Raw genomic sequence first — 27,692 nt, forward strand, 5'->3', positions numbered from 1 at the left:
CCAGAATTTTTAACATGGAAATCAGTGCTTTGAGTAATAATCGAGTGCTCTTAGGCTATGTGCTTAGCCAGTTTATAAGTCATTATGATCAACAATTTCATTATAAGCATCAACAGATGGTCTGGATACTATCACAGTATATTATTAAGTTTACATTATTACTGATCTCCTGCCAACAATTTTCCTAGTTTATCCTTGTCATTACTTCAGTATCTGATTTTATATTTCTGTATTCAGACATTACATCTCTCAGTATGTTGGATATTACATTTCTGTCTTCTAGAGCACTTCTGAATGCATCAATCCACCTTGATTTTGGTCTTCCTCTGAGTTTTTTCCCTTCCATCTTAGAATTAAACACTTGTTTTGTTAACTTTTCCTCTACAATTCTGTTATAAGTGACCATGCAACCTCAGATTATCTCTGCTCACATGTTCTTAAATGCTAATTTCAAGTTCCTTCCTAATATCTTCATTTTTAGAACAATCATACTTTTAGTATGATTCTTCCATTGATGCTATCTATTCCCCCCCCCCCCCCAATTTTTCTGAGAACTTTCATATCTGTGGTCTCAAATCTATAAGTTAAAATTGGTTTGAACACTGCTTGTATACTGCTAGTATAGTGTATTGGCTAAAAGCTTTCTTATTCCATATAAATTTATAAATTTGCATTAACAATTTAATGCAACCAGTTTAATAACTAACAATAAAAATATAGAACCAGATATCACCAAACTAACCTTTTCCCAATAGAAAGAAATTTATTTGACTCATTAAATATAACATGTATGTATGCCAATATAATATAATATAATGTCAATATAACATGCCATTAGATATCTTATTGCCTTAAAATGCATACTTTTACATTTACTAATGTTGAACTAATAGCTATTTTCACATGCCCACAATTCCACCTTACCTTATTCATATCATTCTGTAAGTCCTGCATGTCATTTGCATTCCTGATTACCCTGCCATCTTTGCATCATCAGCAAACAGCTATGTCTCCTGTCACATCCTTCCCATTGTCATTAATGTAAAGATTAAATAATACTGGACTAAGAACTAATCCTTGGAATACATAAGGCAATAGTAAGGCAACCGATGTGAAGTCGTTAGCCTCTATATAAGCGTTGCCTTGTCATGAAATTACTTCATGTGCAAACTTTGTTTGCTTACACTTGCATAAAGGATGAAACCAAGTAGGTAGTGAACTTTGTCCACTTTTAGCATCCTTGCGGACTCACATTCTCCATATACCACTTTTTGATATGTCAGTCAGCCATCCTTTTTTCTCAGCTGATAGTTTATAGCAAAGTCCAAAGGTATCATATTGTATCCTTGTCTGACTCAACTGTAACATCATTATAAAATGTGAGCATGTTACTCAAACCTACCCTGTGACCTTCCCTGGAATCTTCCCTGTGCTGATTCAAATTATGCAGAAAGGTCACAACTTCATCTGAACACACTTTTAGCATCTATGCTGATATCCCTTTACTGTCCAACCACACATGGGAGAACACTGGCTGGCACAGTGCCAAGAAGAGTCAATTCTTGTTGAAGGGGAGAAAGGAATAAGGTGATGTACGAATTCGTCATTAACATGTGAAATCAAGTAGTTTATACATAAAATTTTCCAACTGTTGTACAAGTGAAATAGTTACCGCTTTAAAAACTAGAATTTTCATTATTATTATTTGACACCTCCAGGGATTCCTAAGACTCATTGAGGGAGGACACTTACTCTACATCTCTCCGTCTCCACCACTCAACCTCATCCACAAACCGCCTCATCTACACCAACGCCATCTACTGTCCACCATCAGCACTATTTTGTCTGTGATTGTTTCACAGACAATCACAAACATCCATGCCCACGGTGGGAATCAAACCCACAGCCTTTTGGCTGGAGAGAGGATACGCTAACCACTCGGCCAACCAGGCCGGCAATAATGGCATTCTTATGTTGCCTTTCATAAAAAAAAAATTTCATAAAAGCTAAGTTAATTTTCTGACATATAATAATAAACACTCATCATTGATTACTCTATTATCAGAATGGATTCACCTTCTTCTGCCATGCACAGAAGTGTCGAGGGATCTCGCATCTGTGGTTGAGGCAGTAGCACCTATTTCCGAATTCTTATTCAGCTTATGTAATGGTGATAGTATGTTTGTTTCCTTCATCCTGTGTACAGGCAGTATTGAGCTCTCTGTTGCATGCACAACATTGGTAGCTTTTAGCAAAATGGGCACGCATTACTTGAACAGTTTCTTCTGTATTTCCCACCCACATACTATCTGCATTCAGGAGAGTTATTCTTTCATGTTCATTTTTTTTTTTTTAACTTGTGACATAATAGTGGCATTCTTATGTTGCCTTTTAGATTGCAGAGCCAATCTAAAAGGCAACAGGCCTGCACCTTGTAATTTTCATAATTGACTTCATCCTTATGCATATGGTATTCCTTATGCATAAGGTTTTTTCTTTTTTTTCTTGAGAATCTCTTGGTTAATAAGATTGCACATCCATTTCGCTCTCATCCTGTTTGTTGTTTGAACTCTAGGGACACATTTCCAATATTGCATCATTGATGTATTTTTTTTTTTTTTAATACTTCTCATGCACTGCTGATATCCTTCTAGTCTAGAATAAACTCTGGGATTGAACATAGTATTCTCTTCAGTTATTCATTATTGGCTGCTTTGTTGTTCAACATGTAACCATTTTTGAATGGAATATACATACACTTAGCTGACATTTGATAATAAACACTCATCATTGATTACTCTATTGTTGGAATGGATTTGCCTTCTTCTGCCATGCATAGAAGTGTTTTTTTTTTTTTTTAACTGAAACTCCTCTGACACTATAAACAAGTCTGATATTCTTCGACCTTGAGTTCATCCTGTCACATGCTGCTTAAGAAAATTGTCTCCCAACAGCTTAATAAATTTGGCTTCGTTTTTCTCATGAGAATTCACTGCTATCCAATCATTGTATCCAACCATGATAACTAATCATTTACTACCATTAGGTTTATTTGGTGATACATTTCTTCAATACCAGTTGATCCATTAGCGCCCCATCAAATATCCATAGCTGTAGAATACCAGTTGAAGGATGGCAGTATCCGGAAAATTGCCAGTATTATAGGCCATTCACAGAATGCTGTAGTTAAGGTGTTTCTAGAGTGGAAGGATACTGGATGGCCAGGTAACAGCCATCTACACCTCTTCAGTATTTGTGGTTGTCTCAACTTGTGCAAGCCCATAGAAGAGAGACTGTTCATTGGCTGACGACCTTCCTCCTTATGGCATCTGAAGTAGGTGTCCATTAAAGTATACTTACATCTAATAATTTACTGTGTCTACAGTTAGCACCTTAGAGGTATCATTCAGATTGAACACTGAAAAAGAAAGTTGACTTTTCCGTTCAAATTTGTGTCCAGGTGTTCTTTGTATGTTAGATGGAGGATTAAGCAAAAACATGGGGAAGAAAATTCCTCCCCCACTCTCAGTGTTTTTGCCTAATCCTCATTGTTCAATAGAAATAGGCAGGAAGCAGTAATGTTATGCTATGGAAGATATTTTCCTTGGAATCTCTTTGAGTCCTGATACTTGTAGATTATATTATGAATGCTACAAGCATTCACAATGCATTGTACCTATGCATTGTAGTTGATCAGGTATGCTCCTTCATGGTAACTTTCATCCCAGATGGTACAGGTGAGTTCTTGCAGACTAATGTTTCCTGCTATGTTACCAATATCATTTGAGAGTGGTTTGACAAGCATGACAGTGAACTTCCAGGTGTTACCATGGCTATTAAATTTTCCAGGTGTCAGTCTCATAGGACATCTCCATTTATGTGTCTCAAGAGTTCTAACATTTGAATTCTCCACCTTGAGTCTTCACAGATCGGTGAGAAATAATTCCGACAATGTGGCAGCATACCCCTGCAACATTCAAAGGTCCTATAGAGTCCATGCCATGTTGCATAACAGCAGTTCTGGTAGTGGGAGGGGCAAAAACTATTGGGAGTGTGGTCGTAATATTTTGACTGAAGTGTATATGGAAATTGTTTATGCCAATTTTTCTCTATCAAGAAATTGTTCCATGGATTAGTTGTATATTTTGTGTAAACTGTCCTTTATTTAACTGCCAGTATGTTTATTTCTGGCTCAGAAATCATAAAATTCTAAAGTACTGTTAACTGCTAGAGAACTACTCATGAACCAATAAGACTTTGTTTGCTTTATTAGATTTTTTCCTCCCTAGGTGAACAGCTTTGAACAACTGTGTATCAATTATACTAATGAAAAGCTGCACAAATTTTTTAATCATTATGTATTTGCTTTGGAACAAGAAATTGTAAGTTTTAACAGCATTACTTAAGTTATATTTTCTTATTTATTATTATATATATTTTTTGTATGGAGTTTTAAATATTTTATATTATAAAATATAGTAATTAACCAATTATATGAAGAACCAAAGGCTTCAATTCAGCGACACGAACTTATTTAAGTTAAGAGATATTATATCCCATATTGTTTCTTAACCGAATAAGAAACTCAGAGTTTCATGCCGAAAACTCTTTGAGGAACAATATGAAGAATATTGTTCTAAGAAACAATATGGGATATAATATCCCTTAACTTAAATATAGTAATTATTTTAATTACAATATAATTAATATGTTAAAATATATTATAAAGTATTTTAAATGAAAGGTTCTTCATGCTACTTCATGAAAAATTTACTTGTAACATTACTTGTAATCATACACATACTGGCCACTGAATTGGAAACTTTTATTTAACATTACGTTTTCGTATAATCATATGATCCTCAATTACTGATCCTCTTCATTCCCTGCATATAGTTTAATGAGATATAGGTCATAACAGCCTTCATTAAATGCTTTAGTTGATTACCGCACACAGGAAGTTCTATTTGTCCATACAAGCCTTCTAAGATGACAGAGATCTCATTCCTGACAGAATGAATGTCTTAGGATCACAATTATGCCTCTTAGACAAGCAATGCGGGTTATTTTTCCACTGATTAAACATCCTGGATATCTCATCTTTTGAGAAACCAGTCAGATGTTCTGTTTTCAAAATTGTGGCTCCAGGCAGACCCACAATAACACCTTTATCCTACTCTGAAAGATCCTTTGTTTTTTTCATTGTGATAACACTATTTACTGATCAGAAGCATTCTTAAATAGCTGCCTCCTAGAATGTGTGGTGATGCACGTTACCAAGCATTTTATATATAAGCTGCGTAAGTGACGTACATCTGGATAAAGGTTTGTAACTCTGTGTGTGTGTGTGTGTGTGTGTGTGTGTGTGTGTGTGTGTGTGTGTGTGTGTGTGTGTGTGTGTGTGTGTGTGTGTTAAAAGCTTGCAATGGTAAATTGTTGGTACCCGCCAAAGTTTCAGTTAACAATAGGAAGACATACTTTCACCACAAGCATTTCCAAATTGTGTGCGCTAGCTGGTGTGTGGGAAGAGAGGGAGCCATATTTTCTTGAAGCAGTTTTGGTTACTGTTAAATGAATTTGATGCAAATTCGTTGATATTGAAGTAACTGTGAATCTATAAATATGCAAGAATATACAAAAAAATAGTATATACAAAAATATACTATAAATAAAAAGGTACATGTGAACATGGTGAAAAGATATTTAATTAACTGTACTAAGTTATATAAATATTTTGGTTTAAGTAACTTAAATCATCAACTGTGTGCTTTTTGAGAAATCAAAACACAGGCAGTGCTCACTATAGCAAGTACCATTATAGTGAACACTACCAAATAAGTGTCCTGTCAAAAGGGGTCTACAGCAATTTTTTTTTTTATGTTACTCCCATCTACAAAAGATTATTTGCTAACTTATAGTACATTTTGTAGCCTGGATGGTTTAAGTATTCTTTGTTCTATTTTATCAATTTTATATATACAGGGAGTCCTCAACATTCGTTGTTTCGACTTTACAGCAGTAATCCCATAAATAATTTAAAAAATAAATTTCAACTTGAAGCAGCGCAACGTAAAATTCAAATGTGACGGGCAAACTTGTTTGTGAGTGCAGTGGAAGAATACACCGTTACGCGCCGTTTGTTTGGGAGAGATGCCGTCGCTTGGGTCCCAGCATACTCTTTGGGTACCGCGTGCTTTGTTTATATCCGCTCTCTCACTTTTGTGTTTGTGTCTTTTTACCCTTCAATATGACTCCCAAACATAAGGCAGACTCTTCCGATGGCAGTGTGTCGAAGAAAAGGAAAACCTTACATTAGAAGTGAAATTAGACATTATTTTTGTTTCATTTTTGTCATTTTTCTGTACTATACAGTAATTATGTTCTCCCTTTCATTTTCCTATGGCCTAGTTCTGTTTCTTGATATATATGTATGACTTTTGGGTGTTTTAGGTTAGGTAAGTAACTTAGGCTATGGTAATTCTGACTTGCATCGAAGATCGCCTCATGTTGGTCCGTAGGAACGGATCTCTGGCCTAACTTGAGGACCCCCGTATATATATTATATATAATATATATATATATATTTTTTTTTTTATTTTTTTTTTTATTTTAATTTATTTTTATATAGGCTGGAAACCTTGCCCTAGATACCAAACTGTTTCAAGCCACAAGTCAGTGGTCTCATCGTTTGTAGTGATGAAAGTCATCACTAAAACCAAAATTAGTTTGCAGTAGTACACTTATACTCTCACTTGCTGTAGGTGAGAACTGACTGTACATATGTGATTATGTAACTGAAGTAATTACATGGTAATTATCATGCAACCTCTACATAATACTGGTGTGCTGTGGGTTTTACAACTTTTTTTTTTATGTGGGATTACTTTAAAAATGTAAGTTTTTAAAAGAAATGTATGTTTTGCAGTATTGCAAACTCACTAGAACAAATTACCAACTTCCCAAGTCCAGTTGCCTCAGGTCTATTCTAAATGCAAATTACTTGTAATAACTATTCCTTTGTAGTGTAGGTGTTGCTGCAATGAGAGTTAACTATTGTAGATGGTCATACTGATGTGACTTGCATTAGCATTTAGCAACAATGTTTTAAAAGTAACATGTGGTCTTTTGCATGGAACAAAGGTAAAAATAATTTTTATTGAATGAAGATCTTATGAAAGCATGTTAATTTTGATCAGAATGATTATGATGCTTGTAAAGTTATTATACAGTTGGAATAGTTTGTCTTCTGAAATGCCTATTAGGCACCAACCTGTAAAACAGAAAGTGCACTTTTATAAATGTCAAATGCTGAATTGATATGATTTGTGTGGACAGGCAAACCAGATTTTTAAAATGGCAAAAGGGATAAATTTTTATGTGTGTGTCATTAGCTTGACTGCTTTCAACCTTTTCAAAATCAAATTTACATTTGTTGAGGCTTTTTTGCAAGTTACACTGGATGCTTAGTTGGAATCTAGATTTTTGGTCTTGAACCAGTATGATGAATAGCAGTTGGAAATTTTGAGTGAAATAGGGATGATGGCCTTTTCCAAATTAGAATTATCTCTGTTATTTGATTGGAGTAGGTATTTGGAACAGAAATTAGAAAGAAGATGTCAAAGATGTTAACCCATTTGGCACTATTTTAATATGCTAAGAGACAATCTTTAGTAAAGGAAACTTGGATGAGGTTATGAACTGAGTTACCAAGAGAAGAAAGAGTACAGTATTCATTAGAAATGTTGGTTAAGGAAAGTACAGAATTTTGGGAGGATCGTGAAGATTATCAGATATTCCAGTAGATTAATGTATTTTTGTTATTTCCTGATTAGCAAATACTCTCATTTCTTCCAGCTTCATTAGTGGAGTTGAAGGAAACCAGCATGAATTGTGAATGTTGAAGTGCCTAAGGAGGACACCTTCACTGGTTGTATAATTTAGACTTCAGGAAATCAATCTTCAGAGATAAATAATCAAGATTAGATTGGTTTTAATTTGGAGAGAACTAATGACAACACACGAATGCAAACAAATTGTAACAGGGAAATTTTGATCCAAAGCAGATCATGAAAGAGGAGCATTCTCTGACATGTCAGATCAGACAAAATCATATGTACCATATTTTTTACAGTGGAATCATAAGAAGTGCAGTTGAGGATGTTAGTTATTTTGTCTCGATTGGTAATGTGAGAAATTCATTACATTGCAGGAACATGCAGTACAAAAATAACTCGCTTGTGAATGTCTGTCACATAGGTAGTACCATCACCAAGTCTCCTATCATGGCCTTGACAATGTCTCTTGCTGCTATACTTGGACTCTTTGCAGGCCAGAGTAAATAGTAGCAGAATTATTTGATAACTGGTTTGGAAGTTTCTTGATAGTTTGGTCCCATATATATTCAGCAACCAATATGTGGAATCACTTTACCTGTATCCTTAGTTTGAGGACATGCTTGCTCCCTAGTAAATTAGTGTGAAATTCATGAAGAGTAGCTCATTCATGCTGCATTTCAGCAGAATGAGGGAAGACAGAAATCAAAAATCATACTGTAGAGCCAAATATGGCAACAATCACTTCTGGCATTTAGTAAAAAGGCAGTGGTTTGATGACTTTTGTAATGAAAAGTCATCTGTTGCTTTGCATTTCCTAGACATAATAATAAACGTTATGACTAAGATATGCCAACATTTCCTAGACATAATATGTCTAGGGAAAAAAGATAACATTGCTCTGCTAGTAGCACCAAAGTCACACTACAAGAAAATAAGGTTAGTTTAGCTGGGAATTATTTTATATTGCACATCAATAGCCCACTCCTGGGTTGTGTTCCTCCTAAGTATTTTTTTTTTCTGCTGTTTCCTAACTGTTTGACTCATTTATAATTTTTCATAGTAATTATTTCAAATATTCAAGATAAGGATATTTTTAATATATGAAGTAATTACTTTGAAAATTATAAATGAGTCAAACAGGAAACAGCAGGAAAAAAAATACTTAGGAGGAACACGATCCAGGAGTGGGCTATTGATGTGCAATATAAAATAATTCCCAGCTAAACTAACCTTATTTTCTGGTGTGGATGTGGTGCAACCAGCAGATTGCTGCTATCTTTTTTTTTTTGGCATATCTTAGACATAATGTTTTTCTAGGAAATGCAAAGCAGCAAATGACTTTTCATCACAAAAGTCATCAAACCACTGCCTTGTTTACTAAATGCTTGTAGTGGTTGTTTGCATGTTTGACTCTACAGCATGATTTCTGATATTATTGTTATTACATGACACCCTCCGGTGAGTCCTTAGAGGTGTCACATAATAATAATATTTTTGTGTTCAAATCTTCCTTGACTGCTTCTTAATTTCTATTCATTTCTTTTCTTTAATTAGTTTCTCATTTGATGGCAATTTTTCAATTTGCCTCTAATTCTTTTCTTTCTCTTTTTTTGATGATCATTTCTATCTGAAACTTGTAATAACTGACCACATCCCAGGTCAAAATAATCCTCAAAGCTTGAAGCAGAATGGACACCTCTTATAATTTCCCACATCTTCTGTTGCTTATTGCCAGGTCATCCTCTACCTTTTGTTACATTGCTATAAGGTAATTATTTTTTGGCAACACAAGAAATTCCTTTTCTCATGTACTACCTCATGCTTCCAATCAATCAGTAATCTCTTTGATCACTTGTTTTCTTTCATTTCATGAGAAAGAGAGGGGGGGAGGATGAAAATCAAACCTTTACTACCTCTTTCTACTTCCTGCTCCACTTGGGGCATAATTGGAGCATAATTCTCAATAATAATAATCCTCAGTAATAATTTCAATTATAATTGAGATTAAGGCCATACTAGGGTGGGATATAGTGAGGAAAAAATATGAAATGATCTAGCAACTTTTTAATTATAATTTTACTGATATTTGTTATATGTATATTTAATGAATCTCATCCACAAAAGGCTATAATGTATTTGTTTGTTAGAGCAATATGTATATAGATAATACATACATCTTGCTCTGGAGATATAACATGAATCTTTTGCCTTAAAGCCACTTCAGGCTTCCATTAAGCAAAGTAGTAGTGAGCTATAAAATTCATCTACCACCTAAAGACGTTTACAAACCATTCTTGTAGTTGGGATTTGAACCACGCTATTAGTAGGAGAGTGGGAGTGCTATCCTCATGGCCAACAAAGCTAGCATATATAAGTGTGTGTGTGTGTGTGTGTGTGTGTGTGTGTGTGTGTGTGTGTGTGTGTGTGTGTGTGTGTGGACTATATTAATGTTTTTTAAAATATTTTAATGCATAATTTCTTTTCTATTCTAGTATAAGCAAGAAGAAATTATTTATTCTCATATCACCTTCACAGACAATACATCTTGTTTAGAATTACTGGAAAAGGTAAAGAATGAAAATATAATCAGTACTTTCTGAAAATATATTTGATGTGTTTTAATCCAGATAGAAAAGTTTTCTAAAGATGCTTTTTTCCAGTTGATTATACAATATCCTGGTTTACTCTCTAAATTATAGTTATTAAAAATAATAGAAATAAAAAAGTGACATATTAGAATTATAATTTAATTTTTGATTTTATATAATTCAAATTTAAGGTGAAATGAACCAAATTTGTTAGCATTTAAAAATATAAAGGATTTCATATCATAATATAAACAGCAGATCATTCACAGTGATTTAGCATTAAAGTTTTAGATATAGATAATTAGATTGCTTGATTTCACTCATCCAGATTCCTTCACCTTCTTTGGTGTGTGTGTATGAGACTCAATAGTATTCCCAACTTCCATTGATGTAATGATGCCCTTTGGTTGGAAACACCTAGGTTTGCATCCCATCTGGGACACAAAGAACCTTCATAAAAGGCTTTTAAGCTGAAAGTAACTTTGCTGATATAGCAGAGTTTTTCTCCCCAAAACATAGAATTTTTTATTCCTCACAGCAAGCAGTTGATAGCGAATGAAAGGTTGTAAACCTGTAGTAGATTAATATCCTGGACTAGGTAATCTAGAAACTCAGCTCTAAAACACAAAAAAGAACTTGTAGAGTGGAGATACTGTTGCTCAGCCAACCAAGCTGTCAATAAGAAAAATCAGTGATTAAACAGGTGTATACTATGAATTATATACGAGATGAAAATGGCACATCTCTAGCATTTTCTAGAGATGTGCCATTTTTTCATAGCATTTCTGTGAACATTAGTGTGTTCTGGACATGCAGGACCTGACTACCTTGGTAAGAAAAAAAGAATATGCAAGGTATGTTTGGTATGCCTTGGATAAAAACCATTTCCTCAAATCGAAGAAAGCCAGGCTGATACTCAAGTCCCAATTTAAGTCACAGAAACTGTTTCTAGAAACAGCAGAAGTTCTACAGAACTCACTTAGCTGGAGTAGAACTGATCCTACAAATATTGGTGCACTATGGGTGGTCTGAAAAGTTCACTGCCTCAATCATAAATGGCAACACCATCGGCAAGATTTTTTTTTTCTAAGTTGGTACGTCTCTCATAAGCATCGATGTGAAATTGCAAGTCATTCTATCAAATAGAACATCCAAAAAGTGTAACAACACCAGAAATCTTGATCAGTGCACAATATGGTATTGGATGACTGGCGAGTCAAAGTGTGTGAAATTGTTGAGACTATATGCATTTCAAAAGAATGTGTAGGATACATTTTGCATGAAGAATTGCAAATAAAAAAGCTTTGCCCAAGATGGGTGCTGCACAGATCAAAAACGCACTGCATGAAAATCTCTGAACAGTGCTTGGGGCGTTTTAACAAGAATAAAACTGATTTTGTGCATCAGTTTATTACTATGGATGAAACTTGGATTCACCAGTACACACCAGCATCCAAACAGCAGTCAAAACAGTGGACAGAAGCTGGCTGCTCAGCACCAAAGAAGACAAGGTCATGGCATCGGTGTTTTGGGATGCTAAAGGCATTTTGTTTATTAATTATCTTTGAAAGGGTAAAACAATAACCAGGGAATATTATTCTGCTCTTTTAACCAGACTAGATGAAAAAATTCGTGAGAAAAGACCCAGTTTGCAGAAGAAAAAAATCATCTTTCATTAGGACAATGCACCTGCCCACAAAGGTGTTTTGGCAATGGGAAAATTAAGGAATCTCCACTATGAATTGTTGGAACATCCACCCTATTCCCCAGATTTGACTCCCTTTGACTTCTATCTCTTCCCAAAACTAAAACTTTTCCTTGCTGGTCAACGTTTTTCTTTGAATCAAAAGGTGATTGCAGCTGTAGAAAGATATTTTGCAGATCTTACTGAGATCACTACAGGGACGGGATAATGGTGCTGGAGCATCGCTGGAATAAATGTATTAGTTTTAAGAGAGATGATGTTGAAAAATAAAAATAATTTTTAAATTATAAATTCGTTTTTTCATTGTTAGGCCGAGAACTTTTCAGACCACCCACGTATATCTTCCTGTCATCAGAAATCACAGAAGATCACTGTGAAGAGCACCACTTTCACCACGATGTGCATCACTGTTCATGTTCTCAAAGTCATTCATTCTCAGTCTTTACTGAGTGTGTCATTAAAGTGCCTCTGATATTGCTAATTTGCGCTTGTGAAATTTATTATTATTATTATTTTTATTATTATTCAGGCCTCTATAGAGTCAAAAGACTCATCGCAGGAGGACCTTCCTAAGAAACACAAATTCTATCAAGACTCATCGAGGGGAGGGCCCCCCCTTCAGAAACACAGTCTATCATTCCACCTTAAACTCATTGACCATTCTCGCTCTCACCACTCCATCAGGCAATGCATTCCATGGTTCAACCACTCCTCGCCCTCTTGCTCACAGTGTCCTTTCGTAACTTCCAGGGATGGCCCCTTGTCATCACTCCTTCCCACTGTTCAACCAAGTGAAAGAACTCCCCAGTGTCAACCCTCTAACCACCTCTCAACAGTTTAAAAGTTTCAATCATATCACCTCTCCTTCTATCCACCAAACTTCGCAGTCCACATTTCCTCAGCCGATCCTCATAAATATCATTGTACAGTCCTGAAACCATCTTTGTTATCTGCCTTTGTACCCTTTCCACAGTTAATTTATCCTGTTCAAATCCTGGGGACCAAATCTGAGAACAATAGTCCAAGTGTGGTCTGATCAGGGTATTATACAACGGAATGATAACCTTTTTATCTCTGCAGGTTAGCGTCCTTCTCATTATTGCAGCAATCCTCTGTGTTAGCTTCACCATCTTTGCAATATGTCACCTAAATTTCAGGTTTCTATCAATCATCAACCCCAGATCTCTTGTCTCCCCTACTTCCTCTAGTATAGCTCCTCCCATAGAGTATGCAGTGTCCCATCGATGTTTCCCAAACCTCAAGACCTTACATTTTGCTGCATTAAACTGACATCCCCATTCATTTGCCCATCTATCTAGTTTATTCTAATCCTCTTGCAGGGCTGCCACATCTGCACTATTACTAATAATCCTTCCCAGCTTCGCATCATCTGCAAACAACTGAATATCCCTTTGCAATCCACTGACAATGTCATTGATATAAAGGTTAAACAATATAGGTCCCAATACTGAGCCCTGTGGGGCCCCACTTGTAACCCTCGGCTTCCTTGAAACTGTCCCACCATACACAACTCTCTGATACCCATCGGACAGCCAATCCTGAATCCAGTCGACCAATTTGACATCCGGACCCATGTGCTGCAACTTAAATATCAGCTTATCATGTGGCACCCTGTCAAATGCCTTCACTAAGTCTATGAAAATGGCAGTATATGCCTTTCCCTCATCTAATGCTCTTGTAACTTTATCATAAAAGGCTAGCATATTGCTAAAACAAGAGCGCCCCTTCACAAATCCATGTTGACTCTCACAGATAACATTACCCTCATCTGCCCAATGTTGTATATGGTCTTCACTACTTTCTCCAAGATCTTACTAACTACTGATGACACACAAACTATCCTATAATTAGACACTTCCAGTCTGCTACCGCCCTTATGCAATGGCACTATCTTACCTTCCTTCCATTCCACGGTCACCTTTCCCGCAACCAGACTTTCATTGAAAAGCCAGGTCAAAGGCACTGTAGGTTCCCTAGCACATTCTCTCAAAACTCGTGGTATAAATGTAAATAATTAGTTAGTAAATGATTTATTTTCATTTCAATTCCCTATGGTTCTTATTCTAGAAACTTCAATATGAATTCTTGCAAAAGTTATGTAAATTTGAATGTGGAAATACAACTTCTGTCATTCTTATTTCATTCTTGTCATAAACCATTATCATCATTAACTTAACTATTGAATGTTGGCACTGACATTTCTTTGGACAAGATAAGTTCGTTATTTTCACTGTGAGGACTGAATTTCATTTCTGGTCCACAATCTTCATATGCAGGTGTTTCTATTCTCTTCATATGCAACTATTCACTTCAAGAACTTTTAACCATCAGTTTCAGAACAGTAAGCAGTTATAATCCTCATGCAGGCTGTTCTGTCTTCTCTCATCTGGTTTGAGATGTTTACTTCGTTTGCAATTTCATCTTATTATGCACTGATCTTTTTCCCAGGAGAATGTTGATATTACTGTCAGTAACTATCTGTATGTCATCTTTAGCTTTTGACCTGACACTTCATGGACCTTTTTTTAATGCTTGTCTAAACTTCATGGAAGCTAAATGCTCACTGTGCTGCAATTCACTCTACCATTTGCCGACCTGGTTGGCTGAGTGGTTAGCGTATCCGCTCTCCAGCCAATAGACTGTGGGTTCGAATTCAGACGTGGGCATGGATGTTTGTGATTGTCTGTGAAAATAATAGTGGTGGCGTTGGTAGTTGTGGTTGGCGGAGTGGTGGAGACAGAGAGTTGTAGAGTAGGTGCCTTCTCTCGATGAGTCTTTGGACTCTGGAATTGTTATGTAATAATGATCAAAATAAATAAATACAATCTTCACAAATTTCAGATCATTGCGAATCTCTTTTAACCATGTAAAGGTTGTTTTGATTTGTGAATGCTGATCATTACACGATATCTGACCTGAGTCAGACTTCTACAGAATTAACATCTATTCTGCATCACCTTTTACATGCTCTCATACTCATGTATCATGGAAGTGTGTTTTTATCCAAAGTGTTCCTAAAAAAAAAAAAAAGGAAATAAAAGTTAACTGTCAAAACTGTTGTCCCATTGCTCTCACCTTTGTAATCAAAAATAACAGAAAAGGTCATTAATGACTATACACTTCACTGCTTGGGGACCCATTAATTAATTGGTTATCACCGATATGGATTCTGCTACTAACTTCAGAGAAGATCTTTTAGCTAATCTTATCCACCTATGGATGCAAGTTATGGAAAGGTTTGGAGAAACTTAACTTGGTCACTTTTAAAAATTTTCATGGCTTAAACACACAACTCCAATATATTTCATCCAGTGTTATGTGGACATCATCAGGGAGATAAACTGTTAACTACATTTAAAACATGAATCCCAATAATGAGTCATAAAGCATTTTGTCTGGTTATTTGGAACCAGACAAATCTTTATTTCAGCAAGTTCACATTTATTCGACTTTGCCTTGAAAGATGTAAAACATTACAAGATCATCTGAACCTTAACTGTTCAGACTGTATTTCCAATCTCTAAGTTTGGGGAAGTGATAACTGTTAATTGTTTATAATTTTTTTAATAATTATTTTTAATTTACATGACTTTTGCAATTGTTCCTTTGAATTCTAATAGTGTAATAATATACTCCAGTGATGACCGTGGCTAGCATGTGCATCCTTTATGACTTATTATCCTGATTCGTGTTTTGAATCTAGTTAATGGTCTGTCTCCCTGATGATGATGACTATGTAACATTGCATGAAATAAATATATTGGAGTGTTTGAATAAAATTCTCTATATTTTTTTTGTTACATATGTAAATTTAAATGTTTGTTTCAATAAGGAAATAGCATGAGTAGACATATTTAAATAAATTATAATACTGGAATAAACTCATGTAAAATATTCTTTTATTAGTATAATTTTTGCCTAAGTATCAAAGTTTGGGGAAGTGATACTTTGATACTTAAGTAAAAATTATACTAATAAAAGAATATTTTACGAGTTTATTCCAGTATTATAATTTTTTAAAAATATGTCTAGTACATGTGTTCCATTAAAAATATTTATTAACTTGTTCACTCTTGATATTTCCAAGGCATTTCATTAAGTCTGGTATTGTGACCCTTTTTACCAAGCTGCAGTTGCATGTTCTTCCTTCTGGCACTGGTGGTTGGATGGGCTCTGTGTTTCACCCATGCTCTTCCTCCTATCTCTAAATAACCTCTTGCTAAAATCAAACCTTAATATAATATATAATAATATAATAATAACATATATAATAATCATTCCTGATTATTATTATTATATATATATATATATATATATATATATATAATAATCAGGAATTTGCATAACATTGATATAATAATATTTCTCATAAAGAGGATAGCAAAGCCAATCGGATCTGTTTAAGTTAGATTAGTGTAAAAAAACATTGTACAACCACTCTATCAGGAATCTACTTTTATGTAAAAGTTTAGTTTTCTTCCAAAGAACTTTATCTTTAGTCAAGATGACATATCGTATATCTGATATCATGAACCTGTCAAGATATTGGATATAAGATTCAAGATGTAAGATGTATACTAGATATAAGATTTACATTCTTCATGGCAGATCGCTGCAGATCTGCCAGACTGTCCAAAGTAAGACAAACTATGGAAGCAAGGGATCTGGTAGACACTTGGATGCTGAGTGGAGAAGCTTATCTTTAGGTGAAGAAAGGAAGATAGAAATCTTCCTGACAGGATGAAAGGATATTGCAATATTAAGAAGTATTAGAACTTTAGCAATGCATTATTTTATTGTAATTTATTTTATGTTCCATTATTGTTATTATAATGAAGATGCCTTTGATATTTAGGTGAAAATTTTACACCTAATAAATTTATTTCACATAAGTTTAAGTTTCCATCTTTAATTTTTTGAAGTATGACAGCTTACTTACCTACGTTGAAGCAGCTCAAAATGACCCAAGATCAACATCTCTTATAACCAATGCTTTAAACACTAATTTTTTTACCATTCTCAAGTGGGCGAAAATAATCTAGTGAAATTCAGTACTTCCAAAACACATTTTCTCATTTCTTGGAAGAACAATCATTCTTGATCCCTCTTCACTGTTTATAATATTCCAATCTAGCCATCTGATAGCATCTGACAATCTTTCTGTAAATGAGATAACTATTATATCTCCAAATGGTGAAAAATAATCATTTAATTTTAATTTGGATGGCAGCAAATCATGCAGAAGTTTTGTAATCTGTAATCCACTATCTCACCAGAGTTAAGGGAGTTAAATGGATGAACAAAATTTTATATCACGAGCAGCTTAAAAACACTGTTATGGAATCAATATTGAAAGAAATGTGATGACTAGATTCAGGAACAGTATAAAGAATGAGAAGGTGAAGATTATAAGTCTCCTGCCACACTATGATAGGGACAAACTGAGGAGGAGGGTGTTGGTAGTAAATTAATCAATACATCAGTTATCCAAAAATAATGATGTAGGATTTGTGGATCTGTGGTCTGCGTTTGATTGAAAGATGGATTTGTATAATGCTGATGGACTGCATTTAAATGGTTTTGATGTTAGGTGTCTAGAGAGCTTTGTTCACTGAGCATGCTGAAACACGAATTCAGGAAAACTTAAACAATTAGGTGGAAGCAGGTGAGTTTGTGTGAAGGCACCGATGAAGCAAGAGAGTGTGAGAATGACCGAGTGAGGAATCTAGTCTCTCAAGCAAAAATATTGAATAGTGTGGTCACTTCATGAAATAAGGATGATTGGGGGTCCTGAAATGATGCTTCAGTTTCTATATACTAATGCCAGAAGTATCAGGAAAAGGAGGGAGGAGTTTTGGGCATTGGTTAGTGCAACCTTGCCAAAAGTTATAGGCATTAGTGAGACTTGACTAACAACAGATACAGTAACAGGGATAGAATATGAAGAGTTCAGTATTTTCAGGGAAGATGAAGATAGGATGGGGGGGAGGGATACTGCTGATGATAACAGATGAATTGCAACCAAAAAGAATAGGAGATAGGTGTGAGGGTGGCTTTTCATTTGAAGCAGTCTGGTGTGAGATAAGGCCAGTAAGACAAAATATACATTTGGTTGTTGCTATAGGCCAGGGGTTCCATGGATCATCTGGAAGACAAGACATGCATCAGCAAATTAGTACAATGAATGGAGGTCTAGTGATTATTATGGAAGACCTCATCTATGGAAATATAGACTAGAAGGAAGAAAGATCACATGGAAGAAAGGAAATGGAATTTATATACTTACTGAGAGATAATTACTTCCAGCAGCATGTGATGGAGAGGACTTGGGGAGTACAAGAGTATTGGACCTGGTCATAGGATAAGAATAATTATCCATAACTGAGGTAGCCACACTGCCTCTGATTGGCAAATGTGACCATGGGCTTGACTTGGAAGATTGTAAAACAGAAATATTCTGTCAAGAAGGGAAGGGAGTATATGTGGATCTACAAGGCAGGTGATTATGACAAACAGAGAGCTTGAATCTATGTCATGACATAAAACACTGCAAGGGAAGGGTGTTAGTATTGCATGGGAGATTGTTAAGGGGCATCTAGAGGAAGCAGTATTAAATTGCTTCTGCTATACCTAATATATAAGTAAGAATGTATACCTAAGATAAGGAAGATTAATCAGGTAGGGATTAGATAGATGAGTAATATCATTAAGCATAAGCTGCAGAAGAAGAAAATGCTGTGGAGAGTATAAGGAGAAAGGTGACCAGCATTGTAAGAAAGGCGCAATCAGATTATGAGAGGAATCTAGCCAAGCAGGCCAAAGGAAATCCCAAAGAGTTCTTTCATAATGTGGCAATTAAGAGGATGAATGACTATGGAAGATTAATGTTAACGAGTGCTGATGGTGATGAGGTGACAGAAGCAAAAAAAAAATAAGTCCTTTACTGAGTGACCATTTTGCAAGGGTATATCATCCAAGTGATATTACTGCTATAACATGTGACAGAGACTGATGTGGGAACAGAGGTGGATAAATTGGAGGTTCTTAGGATATTGCAGAATCTCAATGTAAATCTGGAATTAGATGGGATATCAGTTTGAGTTTTGTGAGAATGAGAGAACTGGCAATGCCTCTGACTAGGCTCTTTAATTTAAGTCTCAGCTCTTAGTAGCGTTCCAAGGGAGTGAAAGAAGGGCAAAATAATTCCCTTGTAAAGGGAGGTTCTAAGACCAATCAGTATTTTCAGGCATGTTGGTAAAAGAACTGGAAAAATTGGTCAAAAAGAGAATTCAAGAATGGATGGATAAGAAGATGATACTGTATGAGGGACAGCATGGTTTTGTGAATGGTCAGTCATACCTTAGTAATTTCCTAATTTTTTATAATAGAGTAACAGCTGAGTTGGATAAAGGAAATTGCTACATGATGATTCTGTAAGATTTTGCAAAGGCATTTAACAGAATAATACATGGAACTGTATTATGCAAATCAGAACAAATGGGGATGGATAAGTACTGGTTATGGGGATAAGAGGGTGGCTGCTATACGAATATTAAAAAGTGGTATACGGAGGAATAGAATCAGGGCAAAAACAGGTGTGCCACAAGGTCCAGTCCTGATACCACTACTGTTTAATTTGTACATAAATGTTATAAGAAATAACCTGAAAGGAAATGTTTAGTTGTTTGCTGATGATGCAAAATTAGGAGAGTAATAGTTATCAAGGCGATTTGGAGAACTTGCAGGACAATTTAAATAGGTATATCCATATAACCAGTATGGGCAAAAGATAATGGGTATCAGTTTAATATGGAGAAATGTAGTTATGCATTTTAGGATAAATAGATTACAAGTTGTGTACCACATTGATGGCACTGTACTCAGTAAATAGATAGATTTAGGGATGGTGGTAGACAGAGAGTTGAAGTTTAGAGGACATATTGCTAAGGTAGTTCATGTTGTTAAAGTAGTTCATGAGATTACTTAGCTATTGTAGAACACACTAACAAGTAGAGATAAGGAAACTGTTATTCCACTTTATATAAGGCCTTGATACATCCACATCTGGATTATTGTGTTCAGGTCTGGTTTCCTGGGGTTTCTTGGGAATGAGGAAGCAATGGAGAAGATTCAGAGGCAAGTGACAAGATGGTGAGTGGTCTGTTGAATTTTCCCTATGAGGATAGATTGAGTGTGTGTGTGTGTGGATTGTAGAAGTTGGTTGATAGGAGAAAAAGAGAGGATATGATAGAAACATTTGTTACTTAATGGGTTTTTACAGTATTAATGCAGGGGAAATGTTTCAACACTTGGCTAGAGAGGCCAAAACAAGGTGTGGTTAGTAGAATTGTGAGGACTAGATTTTTTGCTTGGAGAGTTGGGAACGAGTGAATTAAATTGGTTTGCCAGAGTCATTTGTGAGTGCCTTGTCTGTTAATGAGTTGAAGGAGAGGTATGATAGATTATGTGGATAATTTGCCTCTTCTGAGATGAGTCTTCAGACTCCATGGATGTGCCCATACAACAACAACAATAATAATGAATAGCAGGCAAGGATTGCCATGGGTGCGGAAGGCAAAATCAGATGTGGAAAAGAAGTTGACTGAACAGCCCAAAGGAAATCCTAAGAATGACCAATGAATGAATAATCTTAGTGAATGCAGTCTCTCCCTTCTCCCTTCATACCCATAAAAGGTTATTAGGTACTGCAGGAGGACTGAGAAATTTATTTTATTATTTATTTATTTTGCACACTGCCGCGCTTGGCCGCACGAAGGAAGACTTGGTTTCGAGTCTAGTCGGCGACTAGAGGAAATTTTTCTAAGCCTTTTTTCGACCGGTTCCTGAGTTAGTCGATCTCTGGCACGGGCAAGCAGGTTTTTCCTCCCGGAAACTCGGGTTTTTCGTCCTGTAAACTCAAGAAAATTGACCATAGAACCCACATTATTTCAGACATGAAATATATTGTGTTAGGGTTAGGGACCACGAGATGGCGGCACATTTGAGCCGTCTCTCTTCACTGCATACCGCTTAATTAGTGATAGCCTTGGGCCATCTGTCTCTGATTGGGTACCAGTGGAGATTGAACTGCCCACTCAGTCTCCAAAAGTTAGATAGGGCTAAATGGCCTCGCCTACTCCCGTATACGGGAATAAAAAGGCGTCAGCTGATTTTTTTTTTTTTTTTTTTTTATTTATTTATTTTTTACACGATCCAGAAACCCTGCTAATAGAGACAAACTTGGAATGTTGTCAAACTACCTTAGGCCTCCATCAAGTAGAGTAGTCTAACACTTAGATGATGGATCTTTCCCCCAAAAGATATTTGCAAACATCCTTGCCCACAGTAGTGGGATTTGAACCCGCTGTCTATTGAGTGGTGATCAAGTGTGCTAATTAATCACTTGGTCATTCAGGCTGCTAGGATGGTAGAAGAGTGAATACACAGGAAGTAGCTGAGTTATTAAATAATTAATTTGGTAATGTATACATCCAGATAGACCCATTAGTTCTTTGGAGCTTAGGTGGAACTAGATTAAAAAAAAAAAAAAAAAGATACAGGGAATGAGTTAAGGATATTAAAGATATTGCCAGAGCTTGATGCAAACCCAGTAGTGGAATTGGATGGAATGTCAACATGGGTTCTGAAGCAGTTTCTCTTCCATACTGCTTCAGAACCCATGTTGATATTCCATCCAATTCCACTTCTGTGTTTGCATCAAGCTCTGGCAATATCCTTAACTCATTCCCTGTATCTTTTTTTTTTTTTAATCTAGTTCCACCTAAGCTCAGTGGCGTATTTAGGTATAGGCCCGGGCCTAGAGCGGCAAATTTTGAGGGGTGGCGGAAATTTCCGGGATCTCATTTTTATAATTATATTTAGATTACGAATTTACGATATAAATAGGTTATGCATGTAAATCAACATGTTCATTAAATATAGGGTGGCGGCGGCACTTTCTGTGGGCCTAGGGGCAGGAAATACTTAAATACGCCACTGCCTAAGTTCCAAAGAAATAACTGTGCGTTATGTAAAGTTACAGGTAGACACAGTTGAAAAATTATTCAATTAACATAGATTAACTGCAAATATTCTGATACATTTCAAAAGCATTTGATTGGGTTTGGCAATTGGGTCTACATAACAAATTGTCACTCTATGTTTTGCAGAGAATAGAAGTTTGCAGAGAATAGAAGGCACTGATCGCACACTACGAGTCATGGTGGATGGTTTCCTCTCCTCAGATTTCTCCATCAGTCTAGAGCTACCCCAGGGTTCTGTATGTTCATCCACTCTTATCCTTCTTTATATGAATGATCTGCTTTCACAGACTTAAAATCCTATCCATAACTTTGTAGGTGACAGTACACTCCATTCCTCCTTTTCATTTGATAAACCTTATAGTGTCCAAATGTTAGAATCGAATCCTTAAAATGCACCATGACCAGTGTTCTGAACTCCAGTTTCCTAACTATATTTCACTGGGGTAATGACAACCTCATAGACTTCAATGCCACCAAAACTCAGTCCTCTCTGATCTCTTGCAACCCTTCCTCTAACTTTCAGATATCCAAACATATGATTAAATTTCCCTCCTTGAACTGACTTGCACCACACTAAACGTTCCTGGCACAAACGCATCCCAATCATAGCTTCTGCAACCGAAGGGAAGTGTACTTTTCTGCTCAAGACATTACTTCACACCTTTGTAGCTGCTAACTCTATACAAATCCCAAATTTGTCCAACCATGGAATATTGCTTCCATATTTGGGTGTGCTACACTGAAATCTTCTCTAAGATTGCTCAGTGCTTTCCAAACAAGAGCAATCCATTTAATTCATGATACCTCTTTCACAGATCCACTCAGTTTCTGTCTGTTCTACTTTCATGGACAAGAATAATCCACTCTTAACCAACATCCATTTACAGTCCTTCTTGAAACATGTTGAACCAACTGCTCTGCTTCCTCTTTCATTCCATCTACTTCTGTTATTGGAACAGCCTCCATACTCTGCCTTCCCAAAAGAATACGACCTTCAACTGTTCACAAAAAGTATCAACAGATTTCTCCTTTCTTCTTGCCCTCTTGCGCACATAGCACTACTATGTTGTAGGCCTTGTGATGCAACCTTTCATGTCTAGATCAGATAAAAAAAATAGGAAACATTATCGAAATTTATATATCAGGTACGAAATTTGCAAAGTAATCACTTACATGTGAATTTTCAATGCAGGGCTTGCCTGCAAAGGTTGTAAACTCATACTACAGATATTAGTACCATACAGATGACCTGCTGTAGAGCCCAAACACAAAACCTTCATTTTCAATTCACATAAGGCCTCCATTAAAAAGGTGGGGGTCTCATTGTTGATGAAATTCATCTGCTATATAATATTAATGTAATTAATGTAGTGTTTATTTTTTGAATGCTTTTGCGTTTTTGTTTGTTTCCTTGTAAGATGATATGATGAATTGATGCTAGAAGTTAAATGGCTTTTTATTTACCTCTCAGCCTCCAAAATGTATACTAAGGCTCTTGACAGAGGAATGCCGGATGCCAAGGGTAAAACTGATTTCCAGTATATAAAATATCCTTCTTTCATATAGTTTATATAAATACTAATTAACTGAGTTTTTAATTGGTATGATATCAGAAATATAACTTTTTTTTTAATATTTAATTACAATAAGGATGATTATATCTAGTTTGATATATATAAAAAGAAACATACATCTGATATACATAGTTCAGAGAAGAAATCCTAGCCAACAGCTAATTGTCAGTCCGACTGACAAAAATATTGTAGTTGCCAATTTAAATGGAAACTATACAAACTATACAAGAGCTACAAAAAAGAAAAAAAGAAAAAGCACTATAGATATAATTTTGTTTCATCTAAATTTTGCTATTTAAATTGTCTGATTGAAACAAAATTTAAAACAACTAAATACCAAATTTCATTAAATTCCTTTCTTTTAGTGTTACACGGTGATCAGCATTCATTTTAGAAATTATGGACTTTACAACTGTGTTATAAATAACTTTTAATATCCCAGCATTTTGATCTTCATATTAAGATCGTCATCATCTGGAGCATATATAAATATACAGGACAAGCTAAGTTACATTACATACAATAAGCTAAAGAAACAATGAATTGATCACAAGTTATTCTACTGGCATGACCTCTAGTGAAAAAAAAAAAAAAAAAAATTAATTATTTATAAACTACATCAGGCTAAATTCTATTTATGATAACATGAATAAACATTCTTTCTTACATAGAATAAGTTTAGTTTAAAGCTTTATCCAAGTGTGAGCAAACAAAGTTGGCACCTGAAAGTATCTTCAGGACTGAGCTAAGGTGGTGCGATACCAAGACAACTCGTGGCAAAGGTGGAGAAAGCTATCATCACTCCTATCTCAGTATCTTCCCTAATGCAAAGTGCATCTCCTTGCAGATATGTGTAATGCTAGATGCGCTTTGCATTATTGGAGATACTGAGATAGGAGTGATGATAGCTTTCTCCACCTTTGCCACGAGTTGCCTTGGTGTTGCACCACCTTAGCTCAGTCCTGAAAATACTTTCAGGCACAAACTTTGTTTGCTCACACATGGGTAAAGGATTAAACTAAACTTATTATAGTCTAACCAAGTGAAAAATAAACTCTCAACATCTTGCTCTGAATCCGGAGTAATTTAATAATAAGGTTGTACACCTTTTGGCAACTCCTATAGGTGGGGATGACCTCTCATCGCTTCTGCCTTGGTGTCTCTACTACTGGCCTGGCTCCCACTGATGAGACTTCAATAAAGGTTGAAGCTGGTCTTGGGTAGTGGCCCTTGCCTTAATGCATAGCATTACGCATATCTGCAAGGAGATGTGCTTTGCATTATGGGCGATACTGAGATGGGAGTGATGATAGCTTTCTCCACCTTTGCCACGAGTTGCCTTGGTGTTGCACCACCTTAGCTCAGTCCTGAAGATACTTTCAGGCGTAAACTTTGTTTGCTCACACTTGGATAAAGGATTAAACCAAACTTATTATAGTCTAACCAAGAGAAAAATAAACTCTCAACATTCTTTCTTACAGATAGTTTTCTTTCCATAACAATGATGTCCTATTTTTAGCATTATAATTGTTATTTTTGATTTAGGATCTTGGGTTTTCTACAGTCCTGTTTATAGTTGCTCTTGGAGAGGAACTATAAATATTTCGATCTTCTTAATATGAAGATTGAAACGTTGGGATATTAAAAGAGTTATTTATAACACGGTTGTAAAGTCCATAATTTCTAAAATGAAATCATTAAATTCCATCAGCCAATGCAGAATTATTATTCCCAGTCTGAATCATTTTGTAATAAAAATGATTGAAACCAAAAGGAATATTGAATAATGTTGGACATATTCTAGTATGTTATCTTAAACTATATGGCCAAGTAAGAGAATAGAATTCCCACTCTCCAACCAACAGGCTGTGGTTTGAATCTTGCTGTTGCATTGATACTTTTGAAAATCTGTTATTATTATTATTACCATCATTGAGGTAGGACCATTTTTTTGTCACCCAAATAGTGACATATATCTCTTTGAATGCATTAATTAAGGATACACCTGCAAGATCTAATGTCAGCCAATTCAGCATACTCAGTATGTTGTAACTCAGTAACAGCATTGATTTTAACTTGATACTTCTGAGTACCATTGTACAAGAGAGAATCCACGTAGGTGGGATCCAGCTATATAGGCCAGTGTGTATATCAGATGCACTGGTGAAGGTGTTAGAGACAGAACACAAACCTGGATTGATGAGAATCTAAATTTTGCAGCAGATTTGCATATTTTTATTAAGGATAAGTCATTACATTTATAATAAAATGACTAATGTATTGGACAGAGGAGATGCTTATACAATTATTTTTCTGGATTTTCTTAAAGCATATGATAGAGTGCCACATGATTAATTACTGTTGAAATTGAGCAGGATGAGGATGTATAGTCAATAGCTTGGTTATAGGGATAGTTGACTGATAGAAACCAGTTGTCCATGGAGGTGATGAGTGGGGTTCTGCAGGGTTCTGTACTGGGATCACTGTTATTTAATTTATACTTCAGTGATGTAGTTTATGTTTGTGAGGAGATATTTAGTTGTTTGCTGATGATGCTAAATTAGGAACGATGTTGGGAATTTCTGATGTGTTGTTCTTACACGAGGATTTGAATAGGCTGGTGCTTCAGGCTAAAGAATGGTGGTGTGACTTCAGTGTTGCTAAATGCAAAGTCATGTACTTTGCCCAGAGAAAATGGAATGAGGTTTATCATATTGGAAGAATTTTTCTCCAGGAGGTGGAGGAGGATCGAGGGATCTAGGAATCTAAGTGGATAGAGAACTGACATTCACGAGACATCAAAAAGTTGGAAAGGTTACCCAGAAAATTATAGCTATAATGCAGAGAACCTTGACATATATCAACAAGGAAAGTAATAGTAACATTGTTAAGATACTAATCAGGCCACAGTGGTCACCTGATGTTATGTGGATGATGAGGAAACATTAGAGGGAGAGAGTGCAGAGGTAACTAGGACTGTCTCAGGATTTTAATCTTGAGTATAACAGATTAAGGGAATGTGGTCTTGCAGAGCTTGGTAGATAGGAGGAGAAGGGGTGATATGTTTGAAATATATAACCTAGTGAGAGTAACCTTTCAGATAGATACAGGGAAATTATTGCATAGGATGAGTTGATGGGATAATGAGAGGTCATTCTTGGAAATTGTACAAAGAAAGTTTTTTAACTTGGTTATAATTTAAATTTAACTTACCAAGAAATTTTATTCTTGTTTAATCTTTATTCAAATATAAGAACACAGATTTGCTTAGGAAATATGTTCACAACTGGGCTACTTGGATATCCAAATGATTAAACTAGAATATAATTTAATTAAACTATTAATTAAATGATTAAACTAGAATATAATTTGTTGGAGAGTTTAAACTGTACAAAGGTGATGTGGTCTGTGAGCTTTAGGTTTAAGCTTTATGTGTGAAACTATTATAAAGTTTACATTCTTTGAGCTTATGTTTCACTTTTCTTTTTATGAATTCTGTTATTTATGCTGGACTGCATGTCTTATATATACAGTGTGTTGGACAATCATTTCATCTTATGAACATATTCAAATCTAGATTTATTACATATTTTTTGAATCTTGAAAAAATTGATTAAAATTTTTTTTAATGTGTTTGTTAGTTTTATACTACAATTTAAACACCTTTCCAAACCACCATAGCCACGATTTTTTCATTCTTTCACTTTTATTTTAAATTTTGAAAATTTAAACATCTCAACTCAAAGGGATGATAACAACACAATCACCTTTTATGCTTCCAAAACATACATACATATATATATATATATATTTTTTTTTTTCACAAAAAAAAAAAAAACCTTTGTTCTTTCTCCTTACCTTTAGCAATGCTCAACTTGGCAGTCAATACCACATCACTCTTCTTCTTCTTCTTGTACTTAAATTTA

At 35.4% G+C, this 27,692-nt stretch overlaps 1 protein-coding gene across 3 annotated transcripts in view; it reads left to right on the forward strand.

Annotated features, from left to right (window-relative positions):
* Myo81F (unconventional myosin 81F) overlaps positions 1-27,692 on the forward strand; it is a 454,212-nt gene that overhangs the window by 103,818 nt on the left and 322,702 nt on the right. For all 3 annotated transcript variants that reach the window (XM_090398885.1, XM_090398887.1, XM_090398886.1), the window contains 3 exons: positions 4,290-4,382; positions 10,328-10,402; positions 23,664-23,714. In XM_090398885.1, coding sequence (XP_090255011.1) covers positions 4,290-4,382; positions 10,328-10,402; positions 23,664-23,714 — 219 coding nt within the window. The remainder of the gene's footprint in view (positions 1-4,289; positions 4,383-10,327; positions 10,403-23,663; positions 23,715-27,692) is intronic.

The sequence above is a fragment of the Typopeltis vanoorti genome, chromosome 10 (assembly GCF_054136105.1).
Source record: "Typopeltis vanoorti isolate ZY-2024b chromosome 10, IOZ_Tvanoo_1.0, whole genome shotgun sequence".
Lineage (NCBI taxonomy): Eukaryota > Metazoa > Arthropoda > Arachnida > Uropygi > Thelyphonidae > Typopeltis > Typopeltis vanoorti.